Genomic DNA, 19,772 nt, shown 5'->3' with positions numbered 1-19,772 from the left:
GTGTTGTAATGCATTTGTATTGCATTTTCGAACGATAGCTGTACTGATTAAACGAAAATCGTACGATCTGGCATCGTATGAAAAATATTTTTGTGCACGTCCGATAGAATAATATCAGATGAACTGTCATTATCGGCTCTCGAAAGCTCTGTACTAACGATCAGATTATCGTACGATCGCTTTGAAAGCGGTATTTTCCGCACGATTTTCTGAGTCGTGGGCAAGCTATCTATCCCCTCTAGAGAAACCTATCGCATACATGAAACCATACATATGGTGAAATATACAGCAAAGGTATTCATATATCCTCCAGAATGGGGGTTTCACTTGTCCTCAGACAATCTCATAGATTCCGCTCTACATGTTTCGCGACCCGGTCGCTACTTCAGGAGCTTTACACAAATTAGAACATACTTTTTGTTAGAATACAAATATGTTACAATAATTATATATACTGTATACCATAATATCATTTCTCTATAGCACACTTACTCGCAAAGGGATGTCAAGATCACAACGCTCACCCCCAGAGCCCGAAGGAAGCTCAGACACGGCCAAGTTGTGGCTTAATTGTCAGATGTGGGGACACACAAATCTGCTGTGGGCAAATTGAAGGTGACACATAGTGATATATTGAATGTTGTAATTGTCATTCAATGAGCCTTTGGTTGTATAGTACGTACATGTAAATTGTAAGGCTACATCAATCTCTTGCATATGGGGTGTTATATCTCCCTATGAGCCAACTTGCCTATAAATACCTGGGCTTATTATGTTTTCCAGCACCCTCAAACGGACTGTGTATCCACTCAAGACAGACTTTTTTATTTGAACCCATTTGCGGGACTGCTGCATCTAATTGGTGCAACTCAGAATTGAAGGGGGATACTAGGAAAATACAATTATATCTGTATGAATAGGTTTTGATCTTACAGGCACATTGGCTAATGGGAAGATATAATACCCCATATGCAAGAGATGGATGTAGCATCACAATTTATATTAAAGTACTATAAAACCAATGGCTCATTGAATGACAAGGACAACATTCAATATACCACGATGTGTCGCCTTCAATATGCCCACAGCAGATTTGTGTGTCCCCACATCTGACAATTAAGCCACAACTTGGCTGTATCTGGGCTTCCTTCGGGCTCTGGGGGTGAGCGTTGTGATCTTGTGAGTAATAGAGAAATTCTATTATGGTGTACAGTATTTCACAAAAGTGAGTATACCCCTCACATTTTTGTAAATATTTTATTCTATCTTTTCATGTGACAACACTGAAGAAATGACACTTTGCTACAATGTAAAGTAGTGAGTGTACAGCTTGTATAACTGTGTAAATTTGCTGTCCCCTCAAAATAACTCAACACACAGCCATTAATGTCTAAACTGCTGGCAACAGATGTGAGTACACCCCTAAGTAAAAATTGGGACCAATTAGCCATCAGTGCTTATTAGTGCCTCCTATCAGTGCTCATTAGTGCCTCCTATCAGTGCCCATTAGTGCTAATGAGCTCACACTTCCCGCTATACACACACAGGAGAGGGGAGGGGGAGCAGACTGGCTGTGTCTCCTCTCTCATCATTCCATGCGAGAGAGGAAGGAGGGGAGAGAGAGCTATCAATGTCAGCTCTGACGTCACTGGTTGCTAGACGCTAGGGGACTCTAGCAATCAGTGGTCGGGAGTAGAGTCAGGTGGAGGCGGAGCCAGCGATACTACGGCTCAATCCATACCTGTCCCCTGCATTCCCAGTGTCCGTTTCTTTTAATTGGGGGGCAAATAGGGGGACAGTCTAATGTTGGGGGGCCATGGCCCCCTCTGGTCCCCCTAGTGACGCCACTGCAGAGCAGTGTATAAGGTTTATTTTCATGAAGTTGGGCTTTCAGTTATCATAATTCTATATAACCTTATTTATTATTAAAAATGTCTTACCATAAACTCCTTTGTCCAGTAAAAGCAAGAATTCATCCACCGTATTCTTCATTTCAACTTCAGTAAGGTCAAGAAGAGATACAACTTTGAAATCAAGTTGTCGCAGTAAGTTTGTGAGTTCGTACACATCGACCATCGGAGCTTTAAGTTGCGAATGGTTTTTGTAGGACATGTTCCCGATTAATAATGCAACCTTGTCTGTAGCTGTAAAGAGAAACATTCAAACCTTTATATTCTTATCAATGGATTAAGAAATGTCTTAAGCATTCTAGCTTGCCTTATAATGACCAATCAGATCCAACAAACTTTATAGCAAAATCATTTTTTTATTTTTGGGTAGATTTTTGGTTATGTATTTACTCATTTATTTATTTGTCTCTGTACCTTTGGGGGAACTTTCCTTTACAACGCAGGACATTTCTCAAAAGTTAAAGCAAATTTTGGAAGGTTTCCCCTCTATTTATGTTTTGGTAGCCAATGTAAGATTGACAGTGGTCACCCGAACAGAGAGTGTGAATCTCCCCAGTCGGGCACATACAGCAATAAAAACCCTTAAAGGGTTCCAACTTTTCACTACATCTAAAACGAAAAAGATGGCTCTACATGCTCTTTAACTATGAACAGGACATCCTTTATCTCTCAACACTGGGTTATGGTAATAGCAGTGTACACTATATTGTCCAAAGTATTGGGACGCCTGCATTTACATGCACATGAACTTTAATGGCATCCCGGTCTTAGTCTGTAGGGTTCAATATTGAGTTGGCCCACCCTTTGCAGCTATAACAGCTTCAACTCTTCTGGAAAGGCTGTTCCCAAGGTTTAGGAGTGTGTCTATGGAAATGTTTGACCATTCTTCCAGAAGCGCATTAGTGAGGTCAGGCACCGATGGTGGATGAGAAGGCCTGGCTCGCAGTCTCTGCTCTAATTCATCCCACAGGTGTTTTATCGGGTTGAGGTCAGGACGCCAAACTTGCTCATCCATGTCAGTATTGGCGTCCCAATACTTTTGGAAAGATAGTGTATATTAGATCAAGTTAGGCTTTTTACATAAGAAACACTGTGCATACATATTCACATAGCTTTAACACAGGCTAAGGATCTTTATTTTGACCCTGCAAGTGTAATTTTCCAAATCTCATTGATCTCAACTAAAAAAAACTGTCAGTTTGATAACATGAGGATCCTTATCCTGGTGTGTAAGCTCTATGAACTAAGGCTAATTTTTTTCTTTTTTTTTCAGTTACTTTAAAGTGGTGTTTCAGCCGAAATTATACTTTTTAAATAAAAATACTCCTTTAATACACAAGCTTAATGTATTCTAGTAAAGTTAGTCTGTAAACTAAGGTCTGTTTTGTTAGTTTATAGCAGTAGTTTGTTATTTTATAAACTTCCAGCAGGCCGTGGCCATCTTAAGTGTGGGCATCTGAAGCCAGACTGTATTTCTTCCTGGATCTCATCCTTGCAGATCTCGCACATGCTCAGTGCAGCACAAGCGGTGTAATAGGTTTCAGGTCAGGTTTCCATAGCAACGGCAGTGTCAGAGGAAGTTGCCGCCCCTTCCCAGAAGGCATTGCAAACAGGAAATGATGCGATGGGCCACGGCCAGGGAGGAGGAAGTGAAAAATGAATACAGCAGATATATAGTAGGTGCTGAGGAAAAAAAAAATATCCAATTCGTTTACAGTGCACAGTTTAGTGAGGGATGCTGAAGAGTTGTAAAAGTGGGTGGAACTCCACTTTAAGTTAAAGTTGAACTAAAGTCGAAAAAAGAAAAAAAAACTTTGATCAGGCTGGCATGCAATGTTTCTGTATAGAATCGTATTGTAACTGTACTGTCTACCTCAATTTTGTAAATCGCTGTGCAAACTGTTGGCGCTATATAAAGATTAATAATATTAATGTCCCTTCTGCAAAAAATAAACTTACCTGTCTTCTTACAGTGTTCTGTAGAATGTGCACTGAGCTGTGTATGTGCAGCCCAGTTTATATTCCAGCATAATGCCTGTGTGCCGGAGTGACTGCACTCCTGCGCATGCACAGGAGTGATGTCACCTCGCACTGGCCAATCAAGATGGATGAAGACCGCCACTCGAAAGAAGCCGGGAAGAAAAATGCCTGTGTCGATGAGGGACCTAACGGGTGTCAGGCTGTTGAAGCAGAGGTAAGCATTGCAGACTTTATTTTTGCCTAAAGCAGGTTGTGTAGAATTATAGTTTCAGAACTCTATTTGTTGAGCCCACGGAACAATTTTGGTCAAAGGTTTTTGGACACTCCAAATGATTAATTTTATGGATTTTCTGGTGAAGTGTAGTGTTAATACTACAGCATACAAAAACATTATAGACCAGACTTTAACCTTTTCAGCACAGAGAAACCCTTAAAATAACTTTCCGGTCTTAGGGAACCCCTGGTAAAAATTACTATATTTACAACTCATGATATATTAGTGTGATGGTCAGTGAGACGAATTCTACTTACACTTGTGGTTATTGGGAAGAATTACCCCCTTAAAGATCAATGGTGTCTGTGGGAACTTATCCAAGAGGCAGAAATTGTTCATTGCTCCATGAACCCCTATCAACCTCCTGGAGGAACCCTAGTTGAGAAACCATGTTATAGACAATTGTACTCTTCCAACTTGTAGTAAAGATTTGAGGAAAAGACCCTTTTCTGTTTCATCAGGACTGTACCACTGTGCACAAAGCCAGTTTCATAAAGACCTGGTTTGACGAGTTTGATGTGAAGGAACTTGAGTGTCCTGTGCAGAACCTCAAAGCCTCCTGAATGCTTTCTAGAGGAATTAGAATAGCCAATTGCAGGTCAGGTCTTCTCACCCAGCATCAGTAGCTGACCTCACACATGGTTTTGGAATAGGATGTCTAACAACCTTTTATAGCTTGTTTGACATCCCAAACTTTTGGTTTGTTAAACTTCTCAAATATTTGTGTATAGTAATATAATGTAGTGTATATAGCTAGCTGCAATCATAGGTATAGTCGTATTCCATAGACACAGTTGTTTCATCACAACCTGCATCAGACATATCCTACTGGGCTAAAGATTACTTCAAATGCATAGACGAATTACAAAACAGATTTCACTGCTCTGCCAGGCCTAATCTGATATATCAGAATGGGGAAGCTTGTTTTAACTTAATTAAAATATGTATGGATTGAACAGCACCTCAAATTCAAATATGACTGCCCAGGTGTGAAAAGTCGTATATGAAGTTTTGTAGTAGAATGATTACCAAAATCATGATGACTCATGCTTTAGCAAAGAGAAAAAGGACATTTTTTGGAAGACAGCTGTATAAGTGTTAATCACTTTTATCATAGAAAAGTGTGAGGTGACACATTCTGTAACTGCCGGAAATGACTCATTTATAATGGGGCACCACACAAATAGAGGCCAATTCCATCTCCTAACAATGGCATCAATCTAAATTCCTGAAACATTCTTTTCTACGAGATATAAAACTATAATGTCAGAGTTTGCTTCATAATTTTTAAATGAATGGTAAGGATGTAATTCCAGCCAACTCTGCATGGAGTTGGAAAATGTTAGATTTGATTTTTATTCCTAACCATGGCTCTGTAAGGGCTCGCTTACATTTTTTTATTTATACAGGGCCAACAGTTTGCGAAGCGCTTAACAAAATAAAGGCAGACATTACAGTTACATTACAATTTGGTACAAGAGTTAATCAGAGGACCCTGCTGATTAGAGCTTACAATCTAAAAAGCAAGGGTCAGTTGATACAAAAGGTAATAAATGTGGGGGATGAGCTGATGGAGAAAGTAAAATAGTGCATTAGTTAGAAGCAGGATAGGCCTCTTTAAAGAGAAGGGTTTTTAGGGATCGTCTAAATATGGATAGATTGGGGTAGGGAGTTCCAAAGGATGGGAGAAGCTCTGTAGAAGTCCTGGAGGCGAGCATGGGAGGAGGTGACAAGGTAGCTAGAGAGCCGGAGGTCTTGGGAGGACCGAAGAGAGCGACTTGGTTGGTATTTTGGGACTAGGTTAGTGATGTAGCTGGGGGCAGAGTTATGGATGGCTTCGTGAACTATTGTTAGTACTTTGAATTTTATTTGTTGGGAGCCAGAGGAGGGATTGGCAGAGAGGGGTGGAGGACACTGAATGGTTGGTAAGATGGATGAGTCTTGCATTCATTGTGGACTGAAGGGGGGATAGTCTATGTAAAGGTGATCCAATGAGAAGGGAGTTGCAGTAGTCAAGGCCAGAGATAACCAGGGAGTGAATTAGAAGCTTGGTGGTGTAATTAGTTAAAAAGGGGTGTATTCTGGAAATGTTGCAGGGGCTAAGGCAGCATGGTTTGGACAGGGATTGGATGTGGACCTGAAAGGACAGTTCAGAGTTTAAGGCTACCCCTAGCACCGTTTGCCATCTGAAGGGCATTCATGGTGGCTTGCTTTTAGAAGGTGTTTTGCAGGCGGCAAGGAGTTGTTGTCACCTCCTCTGCCTATTTAATACCTAAAAACCTGTATCACCATGCTGCAACCGAGTGCTTTGCATTAATGCATTGAATGGGTCATATTTGGTGGACGCTGCCGCCTGCCAAATGCCATGGAGGGATCATCATTTGCACTTTGTTCTGTCTTGCTAGGTAGGTGGTGTGTATGCTAAGCTTGCATGGTTGACAATTCCCTCCCCCCACTGCTGTTTAACCACACTGTTTAACCACAGTAAGAAACAAATAACTGATCACTGGTAAATTGTCAGCGCATGTGTCTGCCACGAGGCATTTACCCAAGACAAGCATGGTCACTAATCCTGTGGGAGAAAGGGGGGGGGGGGGTGTCAGCAAGACTGCCTGTAACAATAAAGCCACATTCACACCTGAGAGTGGGCCTGATACCAATTACATGTGAAAACCCCAGCGGAGGTTCCTGGCAATTAGCTGCTTGGGGCAGTCCCTTAACCAGCAGTAGGAGACCCCTCGCTCATGCAGCAATCATTGTGAGTGATCGGTCTGTGTCCAGAGCCAATCACTCGCAGGTGATCACTCCATGATCGATTACACGATAGCGGCCGCGATTAGCTTACAGTGGGGCTGCCTTTGGCTGCAAATTGCTGACAACCACTGCTGGGGTTCTTGCATGTAATTGGTGTCAAGCCCATTCGCAGATGTGAATGTAACCTAAATTGAGTTCAGATACACTCACAGCAGTGGGGGAGGTATCAACTGATCTCTGCATGAGCTCCACAATAGAATTGCCTACAAATCGGGCTTCATACATGGGAGACACCCAAAGGCCAATAAAGCAGCAATAAAGATGTTATTTTAAATGGACTCCTTCAGCATTTCTTTTCAGGAAAGGTATTTGAGCATTAATCAATAAACCGGCAGGTAAGGTTTTATTCTTAATGAGACTTCTTCTGTAATGCGTATCCTGACCCAAAAAGAAAAGTTTATTATATTGTGAGCTTACAAATTCGTTTTCTGTTTTTAGGCTTTTTTCCTTTATACTTCCTTTATGACTCTACCACTAGCAGTCCTGTCTAAGGAAGAGCAACCGAGACACTCTTGGACAGCATTATTGTCTAGAGAGGGTAGTGTTAGTGTTAGATGGACTACTAGATTTAGATGGACTTTACATAAGTGATTAACAAATTAAAGCTTAATGCGTACACATGATCGGACATTACGACAACAAAATCCTGGATTTATTTCCGACGGATGTTGGCTCAAACTTGTCTTGCATACACGCGGTCGCACAGATGTTGTCGGAAACTCCGACGTCAAGAACGCCGTGATGTACAACGAGCTGAGAAAAATTAAGTTCAATAGCCAGTGCGGCTCTTCTGCTTGATTCCGAGCATGCGTTGAATTTTGTGCGTTGGAATTGTGTATCGGAATTTCCGACAATGGATTTTGTTGTCGGAAAATTTGAGAGCCAGCTCTCAAATTTTTGTTGTCGGAAATTCTGACAACAAATGTCCGATGGAGCCTACACACGGTCGAAATTTCCGACAGCAAGTTCACATCAAACATTTGTTGTCGGAAATTCCGACCGTGTGTACGCGGCATAACTCTAGCTAACACTATGTAAGCAGTTACAGAAACATTTTTTTTTCTTTTGGGATAAAGGGTTTGCATAAATGAATAAAAGAGGATCACTGTAAGCACCCCTGTCAGTGGTAAATGGTTTGTCTCAACCCCATAATTGCCACTTTTGCTGGACAGCCCGGTCAGTTAAAAAAAGGTGAAAAATAACAGTTACTGGCTGGATCACCAGATGAAAATAGGGGAAAAAAATGAATGCAACCACAACATGTAAGGATTGCTAAGGCCTGTTTAAACCTGAACAACGCTGTCATATCACGTTTTTCACGTCTTTTTTGTTTGTTTCTGTAGCATGATTATGGAGCGGCACCATTAATTTTGAATGGGCCTCCCTCCACTCCAAAAGCGTGCCAAAGAAGCTCATTTACCAAATTTTGCCACTGAGCCAGGCGCGTTTGGCCTATCACGTTTTGCCAGTTTTTTTTCGCATTTTGTTACACGACAATCATGGCAAAATCACACCACACTTGGGCTGCCATTAAGAAATAATAGCAGAATCTCACGTGAGAAGTGGATGTGGATTGGTAGAGAGTTACAAGTATTTAGGGGTGCACATAGATATTAAGCTGGACTGGAGCAAGAACACTGAGGTGCTCTATAGGAAAGGCCAGAGCCGCCTCTATTTTCTGAGGAGACGGAGGTCTTTTAACATCTGCCGGATGATGCTGAAGATGTTTTATGAGTCTATGGTGGCCAGTGCTCTCCTGTATGCAGTGGCATGCTGCGGAAGCAGTCTTAGGGTGGCCGACACCAACAGACTCAACAAACTGATTTGCAAAGCCAGTAATGTTGTTGGATTGGAGTTGGAGTCTTTAACAACAGCATTGGAGAGGAGAACGTTGTTCAAGGTACGTTGAATCTTGGACAACTCCTTCCACCCATCCACAACACGCTGGTCAGTCTCAGAGTACCCTCAGTGACAGATTGTTACAACCACCATGCACCACAGAGCGACACAGGAAATAATTTTTGTCTGTGGCCATCAAGTTATATAATTCTTCCCTGTGAGGGCTGGAGGTGAAGATTTAAATATGGTTTATGATTAGAATTGTATGTAGTTCTTATAGTATGCTGGTATTATGTTAATTATTGGAGTTGGGCCGAACACCCCCAGTTTGGTTTGCATCAGAACTCCCGAACATGTAAAAAGTTCGGACCCGAGCCGCAAACTCTATTAAAGTCTATGGGACCCAAACTTGAAAAGTCCAAAGTCCCCATTTTGAAGGCTTATATGCAAGTTATTGGCCATAAAATAGGTATGGGGGTCCGGGCACTGCCCTGGGGGACATGTATCAATGCAAAATTTTTTTTTTTTCTAAAAGATTGTTTTTACAGGAGCAGTGATTTTAATGATGCTATAAGTGAAACAATAAACATAAAAAAATATTCTGAATATAGTGCCTGGATGGCCCTGTTATTCTGCCTGTAAAGTGGCACAGCTGTACTGTGTATAGAACCTGCTGCAGCAAAACTGACATATATACAGTATCTCACAAAAGTGAGTACACTCCTCACATTTTTGTAAATATTTTATTATATCTTTTCATGTGACAACACTGAAGAAATGACACTTTGCTACAATGTAAAGTAGTGAGTGTACAGCTTGTATAACAGTGTAAATTTGCTGTCCCTTCAAAATAACTCAACACACAGCCATTAATGTCTAAACTGCTGGCAACAAAAGTGAGTATATCCCTGAGTGAAAATGTCCAATTGGACCCAATTAGCCATTTTCCCTCCCCGATGTCATGTGACTCGTTAGTGTTACAAGGTCTCGGGTGTGAATGGGGAGCAGGTATGTTAAATTTGGTGTTATCACTCTCACTCTCTCATATTGGTCACTGGAAGTTCAACATGACACCTCATGGCAAAGAACTCTCTGAGAATCTGAAAAAAAGAATTGGTGCTCTACATAAAGATGGCCTAGGCTATAAGAAGATTGCCAAGACCCTGAAACTGAGCTTCAGTCCAGTGGCCAAGACCATACAGCGGTTTAACAGGACAGGTTCCACTCAGAACAGGCCTCGCCATGGTCGACCAAAGAAGTTGAGTGCATGTGCTTAGCGTCATATCCAGAGGTTGTCTTTGGGAAATAGACATATGAGTGCTACCAGCATTGCTGCAGAGATTGAAGGGGTGGGGGGTCAGCCCATCAGTGCTCAGACCATACGCCGCGCACTGCATCAAATTGGTCTGCATGGCTGTCATCCCAGAAGTAAGACTCTTCTAAAGATGATGCACAAGAAAGCCCACAAAGAGTTTGCTTAAACAAGCTGACTAAGGACATGGATTACTGGAACCATGTCCTGTGATCTGATGAGACCAAGATAAACTTACTTGGTTCAGATTTTGTTAAGCATGTGTGGCGGCCACCAGGTGAGGAGTACAAAGACAAGTGTATCTTGCCTACAGTCAAGCATGGTGGTGGGAGTGTCATGGTCTGGGGCTGCATGAGTGCTGCCGGAACTGGGGAGCTACAGTTTATTGAGGAAACCATGAATGCCAACATGTACTGTGACATACTGAAGCAGAGCATGATCCCCTCCCTTCGGAGACTGGGCCGCAGGGCAGGATTCCAACATGATAACGACCCCAAACACGCCTCCAAGACGACCACTGCCTTGTTAAAAAAGCTGAGGGTAAAGGTGATGGACTGGCCAAGCATGTCTTCAGACCTAAACACTATTGAGCATCTGTGGGGCATCCTCAAACGGAAGGTGGAGGAGCGCAAGGTCTCTAACATTCAACAGCTCCGTGATGTCATCATGGAGGAGTGGAAGAGGACTCCAGTGGCAACCTGTGAAGCTCTGGTGAACTCCATGCCCAAGAGGGTTAAGGCAGTGCTGGAAAATAATAGTGGCCACACAAAATATTGACACTTTGGACCCAATCTGGACATTTTCACTTAGGGGTGTACTCACTTTTGTTGCCAGCGGTTTAGACATTAATGGCTGTGTGTTGAGTTATTTTGTTGATTTTTTTTTTTAATCGATTAATCAACTAATTTCAATTAATTATAATGCACACACAGATCCAACTACTTTTAGCTGATTTAGCCCTGTTGTTATGGCAACGGCCGAAGCCGGACATAGTGGGGCATGGCTAGGACGTCACACGTCATAAACTCAGCCTCACCGTGCCCATAATCTCAGCCTTACCATGTCCATAATCGCAGCCTCACCGTGCCCATAATCGCAGCCTTACCGTGTCCATAACCGCAGTCTCACCATGCCCATAATGCAGTCTCACCGTGCCCATAATGTAGTCTCACCGTGCCCATAATCGCAGCCTCACTGTAGTCAGTGCCTGTGCCTGGATTACACAGTCTGAGGGCATCTCCCGCTGTGTGTCTCAGCACGCAGACTGTGTATGACATATAGTGGAGGAGGAGGGAGCGGAGCGCCGCGCTGCAGCCACAGCTTAGCCCAAAGCGGCCCCAGGGCAGGCGGCCTACCGATCAAAAAAATTAACAATTAATTGAGGAATTAATCGTTAATTTCCGCAGCCCTAAATAAAATATTTACAAAAATGTGAGGGGTGTACTCACTTTTGTGAGATACTGTATATATAAAAAAAAGAAAATTACACTTAAATTTCCGGCAATACATTGGCAATTGCTGGCAATGTTTTTTTTTTTTTCATTCAGCTGTCAGCGGGAAAGCCCGTTGACAGCTGATGACTCATCCGTTGTTAAGAACACAGCGGCCGGCTTTCTGGCCTGCTCCTTAACAACCAACTATTCGCTATGCCCTGATTGAGCAAAGCTTTTCCCAGTCAGGGCTTAGAATGCGCCGTGCAGCGCGTAGTGTATTGTGGGGTGATCAGCGGTTGAACATCCCTCCAAGCACCCCGCAAATTCTAGTGTTCGCCGAACCGGCGATGTTTGGGCCACTTGATCTGAACCTCTCGCCCAACATTATTATTATTATTATTTGGGGTAATGCTAGAGAAAGTGGTGTATTAATTGCACTTTGGTAGTTTGATTTTCTGTTATTTCTTTAATCTGTGTTATTTATTCTATGTTATATTTTAACCACTTCAATACCGGGAACTTATACACCATCCTGTCCAGACCAATTTTCAGCTTTCAGCGCTGTCGCACTTTGAATGACAATTGCGCGGTCATGCTACACTGTACCCAAACTAAATTGTTATCATTTTGTTCCCACAAATAGAGCCTTCTTTTGGTGGTATTTGATCACCTCTGGGATTTTTATTTTCTGCTAAACAAATAAAAAATGACTGAAAGTTTTGAAAAAAAAGGGTTTTTTTGTTTCTGTTACAAAACTTTATAAATAAGTAAGTTTTCTCCTTCACTGATGGGCAATGATGGGGCTGCACTGATGGGCACTGATAAGGTGGCACTGATGGGCACCGATGAGGTGGCACCAATGAGGTTGCACTGATGGGCACTGATGATGGGCACTAATATGCGGCACTGATGGGGCACTGATAGGCGGCACTGATGGGCACTGAAAGGCTGCACGGATGGGCACTGATAGGGAGCATGGATGGGCACTGATAGGTGGCATGGATGAGCACTGATAGGTGACACGGATGGGCACTGATAGGTGGCACAGATGGGCATGGATGGGCACTGATAGGTGGCGCTGATGTACACTAATGGATGGTACTGATGGATGCCAATCAGTTCCAAACAATAATGCTTGCCAATCAGTGATGCCCATTGTGGGCACTGATTGGCATCCATTGTGGGCACTGATTGGCATCCATTGTGGGCACTGATTGGCATCCCTGGTGGTCTAGGGTGGCATACCTGGTGGTGACTAGCGGTGGCATCCCTGGTGGTCCTTGGGTCGTCCCTGGTGGTCCAGTGTGGGCATCCTCGGGGGGGGCTGTGCTGATAATCAATCAGCACAGACCCCCCTGTCAGAGGAGCAGCTGATCAGCTCTCGTCTGCGCGAGTGAGGAAAAGCCGATCAACGACTCTTCCTGTTTACATGGTGATCAGCCGTGATTGGACACGGCTGATCACATGGTAAACAGTCTCTGTCAGAGACTCTTTACCTAGATCGGAGTGGCGATGTCATATGACGTACGGTCAGGATATCGCAACCACTTTTCCGACGTCATATTGCTATATGGCGGGAGGCAAGTGGTTAATAGTATGGATAGTTTATTAGAGTATGGTTTTAATTTGTTTTATTTGGTGCTAATTAGTTTTATTGGTAATTTTGTTGTGTCATGGTGTCTTGTTCTGTTCATTGTTGTGCTCTTGTGTTTTCTTTGTTAAGTGATGCTGTGTTGCAATATTTTCCCCTTGGGATTAAGAAAGTATTCTAAATCTGAATCCGGATTCCAAAATGCTCAAGTGTAAGTTTCAAAATAATACTTTTTTGCTTTTGAGTTTAGATATGGTTTAAAAAAGTAACAGGTTCTCTTGACAGCAGACATTACACAGATTGTATCCCTATGTCTCTGTGTTTTACTACTGCTGTAACTTATGAAAAGAGTAAGGGGTTCACGTGATGCTCCCAGGGCCGTTTTTTCCACTGGGCATGCTGGGCAGTTGCCCAGGGGTCCCACTTGCCTGGAGGGCCCCATTCAGGGCCGACCCTCAGCGCTGCAATCTGCTGCTTAAGTTGACTGACTGCACTGGTTGCTCACTTGCTAGAATCACCGGCCGACAGCTAGCAATCAGTGACCTCAGTCAGAGGCCGCGGCTGCCCCAGCATTCTTAGCACACCGCGACTGCCCCATCGGCTAGTGAACAAGCTCCGCCCACCTCTGCCATGTTCTTCAGACAGCGCGGAGAGGGAGCGGAGCGGAAAGACAGCCCTTGATAGCTGGCGCTGCCTTGCTCTGCTGTGAGTGACACACTGTGCTGCACCAGGCCGGTGGCCTCAAGTAAGTCTAACACTTAAGTAAGTTCAAGTTGTGCATCAGACACTGCCGCTGTCTGTGCCCCTCAAAAGCTTCCACTGCGCCCATCAATGCTGCCACTGTGCCCATCAAACACAGCCACTGTGCCCATCAAAGCTGCCACTGTGCCCCTCAAAAGCTGCTACTGCGCCCATCAAAGCTGCCACTGTGCCCATCAAACACAGCCACTGTGCCCATCAAAGCTGCCACTGTGCCCATCAAAAGCTGCCACTGTGCCCATCAAAAGCAGCCATTATGCCCATCAAATGCAGCCACTGTGCCCATCAAACGCAGCCACTGTGCCCATCAAACGCAGCCACTGTGCCCATCAAACACTGCCACTGTGCCCATCAAAAAGCTGCCACTGCGCCCATCAAAGTTGGTTATGACTAAGGCCTTATAGGCTGAAACGCGTCAACTGTTCTTATTTGCGTTTGGTCACTGTGGCTTGTCAATAAATATTATACTTCTTAATCACCGGAGTGCGGATCATCTTTTCCTCATTGCCCATAAAAGTTGCCACTGTGCCCATCAAAAGCTGCAACTGTGTCCATCAAACGCTGCCACTGTGCCCATCAAACTTGTGTTATATTGTCCAAACGTTGTGTTAATGTTTAAACACTGATTTTTGTTGGAAGTACCAATAAATATAGCCTTATTGATAATTTGAATTTTTATTCTCATGCGTGATTGTGTAGACAGGGCCCCAGTGCACTGTATTGCCCGGGGGCCTATAATGCTCTTAAGATGGCCCTGGATGCTCCCCCAAGTCATGTTGGTGGGCTCTGAGGCAAAGCCCATTTTCTTCATTGAAAGATAAAAAAAAGACTTTCCTAAACAAAATATTATAAATAGGTAAGACTTACCAAAAATGGGCTCATCTGTGCGTACTGGTAAAGAAACAGATACAAAAACAAATTGTTAAGGAATGCTAAGAACAATATAACACTGTGAATAAACATTTCCTATATGTAATAGATTTCACTCCTTACTCCTTTATAAGCTCATCAGGTGTTCTAAAAAAAATGATGTGTTCTTTTTTACTTTTTGTATATATATACTATAGGTGAGGAAGGATTAGAACCCCCCCCCCCCCCCCCCCAGGTTGTTATTTCTAGCCAAGGCTCCATTAACCACTTGCTGTCTGGGGTAATTTTTCACACACATGTTAGATCAGCACCTAGAGGGGTCTCAGGGGTGGCAATTGTGACCCGGCCCCATGCTCCAGGGGGCCCATGCGGCCCCCCTGTACACCTGGATAGGAGGAGTGGCAGGGGCACCTGCATATAAAGGAACCAATCTCTCCATTTTCTTACTCCAGCTGTTAAATGCTTGTGGGAAGGAGAGGAGGAGAAGCAGACATTCAGCAGCTGCAGGAGATAAATGGAAAATGGAGAGATCAGTTCCTCTATTGGCAGATGCCCCCACCACTTCTCCTATCCAGCTTCATTCTGCTGCCCCCCTGTGTGCTCTCCAGTCCCCCTGTGCTCTCTCGGCTCTCTCCTGCCCTTCTTGTCCCCTGCAGCTTTGCTGGATTCCACCCTCCCCTCTCCCAGCCAGCTGTTGCAGGGGATGTCAGATCTTTCAAGATGGAGAGCAAGGAAGGGGCCTAAATGTGTAATTTACTGGCCCCTTCCTTTTCTGAATGGAGAGTCAGTGATCATTGACTCTGACAATTCATAACTGAAACATAGTAAAATGTGTTTACTATGCTTCAGTTTGTGACTAGAGATGGTCTCGGGCGTATTCGGGGTTCTAGTCCCAACGCACCTGCTCGATCCTACCAGAAAGCTGACAATGCACAGGGCAAATCACCGGCAATGAGACATTTCCCGGTTTGCGTAGCCTTTTATTTAAACAGGAGAGATGTTTATTGATTTCCAACAGGGCAGCGGGTTATTACCATAATCACTTTGCGGTCTACATTTCAATCTCATATCACTGCATATTCCACTTATCAACCTGACTAGATTGGTATGGAATCGTTTAACTTAACATCGCGGTGTCTGTTGACATGGCTGTCTTTTCTTTTTGTTTCTCTTCTCTTTCTTTCGCTCCATCAATCTCACGCTAGTCGTTGCCGATTAGGTTGCTTGATAATCATTCCCATTTATCTGTCTAATTATTTACATAAAGGTTTGATATTTATTACATAATAATAAAAAACATTGACTTTGGGATGGTTTGTAATTTTCAATTTTGAACGTACAGCAATCTATGAGAGTTATATTTTCATGGGGTCCATTTGAGCTTTATTATAAACTATTCATTATGCCCTTTGGATACCCTTCCCTTTTTTATTTTGGTTAAAGACAGTTGCTTCCCATATACCTGAATCCACTGATCTAATTAATATGTATGTTTATGAGGACTTTGGGATTTATAGCATGCTACTGTCCAATAAGCACAGTTTTGACCTTTTGTGCAAAATGTTCTTACCTGTCGACATGTCAGAGTGTATTTTTACATGCTGTTATGTCATGAATGTTTTATATTGAACGCACGTATATTTAGTATATTATTTTTTTCCCTTTAGATTATGGGTTATATTGTCGTGGAGGATTAGAACCCTGTGATATATCAAGATTGTGTGTTTTTTTTGTTTAGTTGTTTAGTCCTCTCTGTATAGATACTCATTTGCATTGTTCCACGGCCATTGAGGTCTCAGTACCTGTTGCCTGGTTTATTCTGTCTCCCTTTTAATATTGAATTAAATATTAAAATATTTGGAATATATAAAATATCTAAAATATTTATAACAAAAATAAATAGTTAAATAATGTATAGAGCCAGATGGTTATTGTGGGATACGACCCCATCACCAAGCCTACATGATTGGAGTCTGATTATATTCAGAGAGACTCTTGTTGTCACATCACCATCATGCCACTTCACTCCCTTCCCGATTGCTTTACACACATCCTCACGACGCTATATCACCACATGTCATATGGATTTTACATGGTTTTTATACGGTCTTTGCTTAATTTTCACATTCATGCACAAATTTATGCAGAAACACTTTTTCTCATGGACTCATGACACATATTTATTATCATTTTATTTAATGTATTTTCTAATTTAACTTTATTTCATTTTACATAAATTTACACGATGTCACTTTATGGGGTTTATTTATCGGGACATCTCTTATTCATTTCTGTGTTACACAGAACTGCTTTATATTTTATGGTTTTTCCACATCATTATTCTGATTGTCTTATATCAGTGAATATAAGTAATGCATATATTGACGTTCCCCCCCCCCCCTTCTTTTTGCACTTTGGTTCCTTTTAATTTCACGTAATCTAATTTAATTTAATCTAATTTAATTCACATTTCATATTTATTATGTCAGTCTAATTTATTTACTTCATTATTTTGTTATATTTCGCTGCTTATATACCACACGATCACGGCTCAGTTTCTTCTTAGAATCAATTACTCAACAACAGGTGTGGAGACCTCATGTGGTTGGATTTCAGCTGTTCAGAGTTTTCGAATAATTATATGGTCACATGGTTTATAACATAGAGTATATATTTGATTCTCTTTTCTATGATCGTTAGCTATGAGTAAGCACTTAGTATAAGTGTGAAATGCGTCAGCTTTTCTCTGTACCGTTCTGCTGTGACCTGTACATTGGATCTTCTGGTCCTTATCTACAATAAAGGCATATGAAATTTTCTTCGGAGTGCGGCTGTCCACAGTTTTTCCGCCCATTTCCATCTGCGTAGCTGCGGACCGGGAAATGTCTCAATGCCTGTGATTAGCGGTGTGCAGTGTTGGTTTCCTGGCAGGATCGGGCGAATAGGTTGGGACTAGGATCTCTATTTGTTAATAAACGGGAAGCACTGTACAGAGCTATTCCTGTCTATTCATTCTGTGCAGCTGTGACTGCAGAGATGGAGATTGAGGTATCTGTTTAGACCCCTGATATTTCACCAAAGCCCCCAACAGGGCTCCTAAAAAAAAATTGCAAAAATAATAAAAAAATAAAGTTGATAAAAAAAACTGCTAGATACCAAACATGTCAAGAATCAAAATTGCATGCGCCCAGGAAAAGGTAACAAACTAAGGTTCCTAAAACTTTTCATAGGCGATGCTTTAAAAGCCTTTACAGGTTATTAGTATAGGGTTAATTGTGAATGATGGCTCTAGAATTATTGCTCTCACTCGGACATTCAAGTTGAATGTGTGGTGCAATCGCTGTTTACCTATGTGTGTGGGACCTACGCACACATTTACGTTGCATGTATGCACGGGGTTGGGTGTGCTTTTACTTTTTTTTTTTATTATTTTAAATTATTTTATTAAAAAATAAATTTTTACTTTTTTTTTTCATTTAATATTATTGCTATCACAAGGTGGCTAACAAGCCCCCATGTGATAGCTTTGGGAGGGCGATAGGTACTCTTCATGAAGACATCAGGGGTCTATTAGACCCCCAATGTTTCCTCTGCCCTCCAAAGCACTTAAGCATATGTCATGCTTGATTAGCTGATTTTCTGCTCTATAACTGGAAGTGACAAAATCATCATCACTTCTGGCTTAATTCATAAGAAGAGGTGGTCGGGAAATGGATGTTCCTCCATCTCCTCTGTGTTCACTGATCCTGCTGTTTACCACGATCCTGGGCTCCCCACAGGATGGGATCCACTGAGGTTGGTGGTGGGAGGGTGGTTTGCCCTTCTCAGCATTGCAAAAGTGTTGGTATCAGTCTCTTGCAATCCTCTATACAGCAGCACTCAGACTAGGAGTGGAAGGGGCAGTCCTGCCAATCAGGTGTGTTGCATTTATATGTGATGGCAAAGAACATGCTGATAGGAGGAGAGTGCGCAGAGTTAATAATGCAGAAATATTTTGTAGGATTAATTCACATTTTAACTTTGGAATTTGTTAAAGCTCAATTGAACTTTCAGTTTAAATCAGCTAAATGCATTTCATGTGCACCAAAACAAAAGATGTTCAAAGTCTAATGTCCCGTACACAAGAGCGGAATTTTCGTCTGAAAATTCTTGGATGGTTTTTCCGACAGAATTCCGTTCAAGCTTGGCTTGCATACACACGGCCACACAAAAGTTCACTGAACGTTCGACCGTCAAGAACGCGGTGACGTACAACACTACGTCGAGCCAAGAGAATGAAGTTCAATGCTTCCGAGCATGCGTGCAATTGTTTCCAAACATGCGTGATTTTTTGCGCGTCGGAATTGCATACAGATGATCGCATTTTCGGATTCGCTTTTTCTGACCGAAAAATAGAGAACCTGCTCTTAATCTTTTGCTGGCTGGAATTCCACCAGCAAAAGTCCAACTTTTCCGACCAAAAGCTCTCATCGGAGTTTTGCTGGCGGCATTTCCGATCGTGTGTACGCGGCATTACAGTTTTTTTCTTCAGGAAGCAGCCAGTCTGACCAAAAAAGTCTGTCCTCTGGCAGAAGGACCCCTCTTTGTGGGAAAGCAGAGGTCCCTCTGCAGAGAGTTGACACATCCCCGACTAAGCTGAAGCTAGAGCTCTCCAATCAGCAAACGTCCCGTTATGAGACGTGTTGGCTTTCATGTTTATTTTACAGACATGTAAAAGGTTTTATCATCACAAAATAAATAATGTTATATAAGAAAACTTTAATAGTAGCTTCTTTTGCAAATATTTAGAACTTACCATCATCAATTAAATCACTCAACTCATCTGAAAAAAAAAAGAGAATAGAAATATCATCATCGTCATCATCAAATTATCAGTAAGCAATAATAATAAAGATATTAAGCAATGATGATAAAAATATATTACCATGCATATTGTTCAATGTACCTTGTTTACATTAGGCAATGAAATCTTTTAAAAAAATGTGATACT

The 19,772-nt window shown here is 42.3% G+C and overlaps 1 protein-coding gene across 2 annotated transcripts in view; it reads right to left on the bottom strand.

Annotated features, from left to right (window-relative positions):
* The window catches only part of MALT1 (MALT1 paracaspase), a 163,579-nt gene that overhangs the window by 33,446 nt on the left and 110,361 nt on the right, over nucleotides 1-19,772 (bottom strand). For both annotated transcript variants that reach the window (XM_073620551.1, XM_073620554.1), the window contains 3 exons: nucleotides 19,578-19,604; nucleotides 14,780-14,803; nucleotides 1,941-2,144 (listed from right to left, as the gene is read on the bottom strand). In XM_073620551.1, the coding sequence (XP_073476652.1) occupies nucleotides 1,941-2,144; nucleotides 14,780-14,803; nucleotides 19,578-19,604 (255 nt within the window). The remainder of the gene's footprint in view (nucleotides 1-1,940; nucleotides 2,145-14,779; nucleotides 14,804-19,577; nucleotides 19,605-19,772) is intronic.

Source organism: Aquarana catesbeiana, linkage group LG01 (assembly GCF_042186555.1).
Source record: "Aquarana catesbeiana isolate 2022-GZ linkage group LG01, ASM4218655v1, whole genome shotgun sequence".
Classification (NCBI taxonomy): domain Eukaryota; kingdom Metazoa; phylum Chordata; class Amphibia; order Anura; family Ranidae; genus Aquarana; species Aquarana catesbeiana.
Note: the sequence above shows the minus strand (reverse complement) of the source record. Positions and strands in the feature narration are given on the sequence as shown.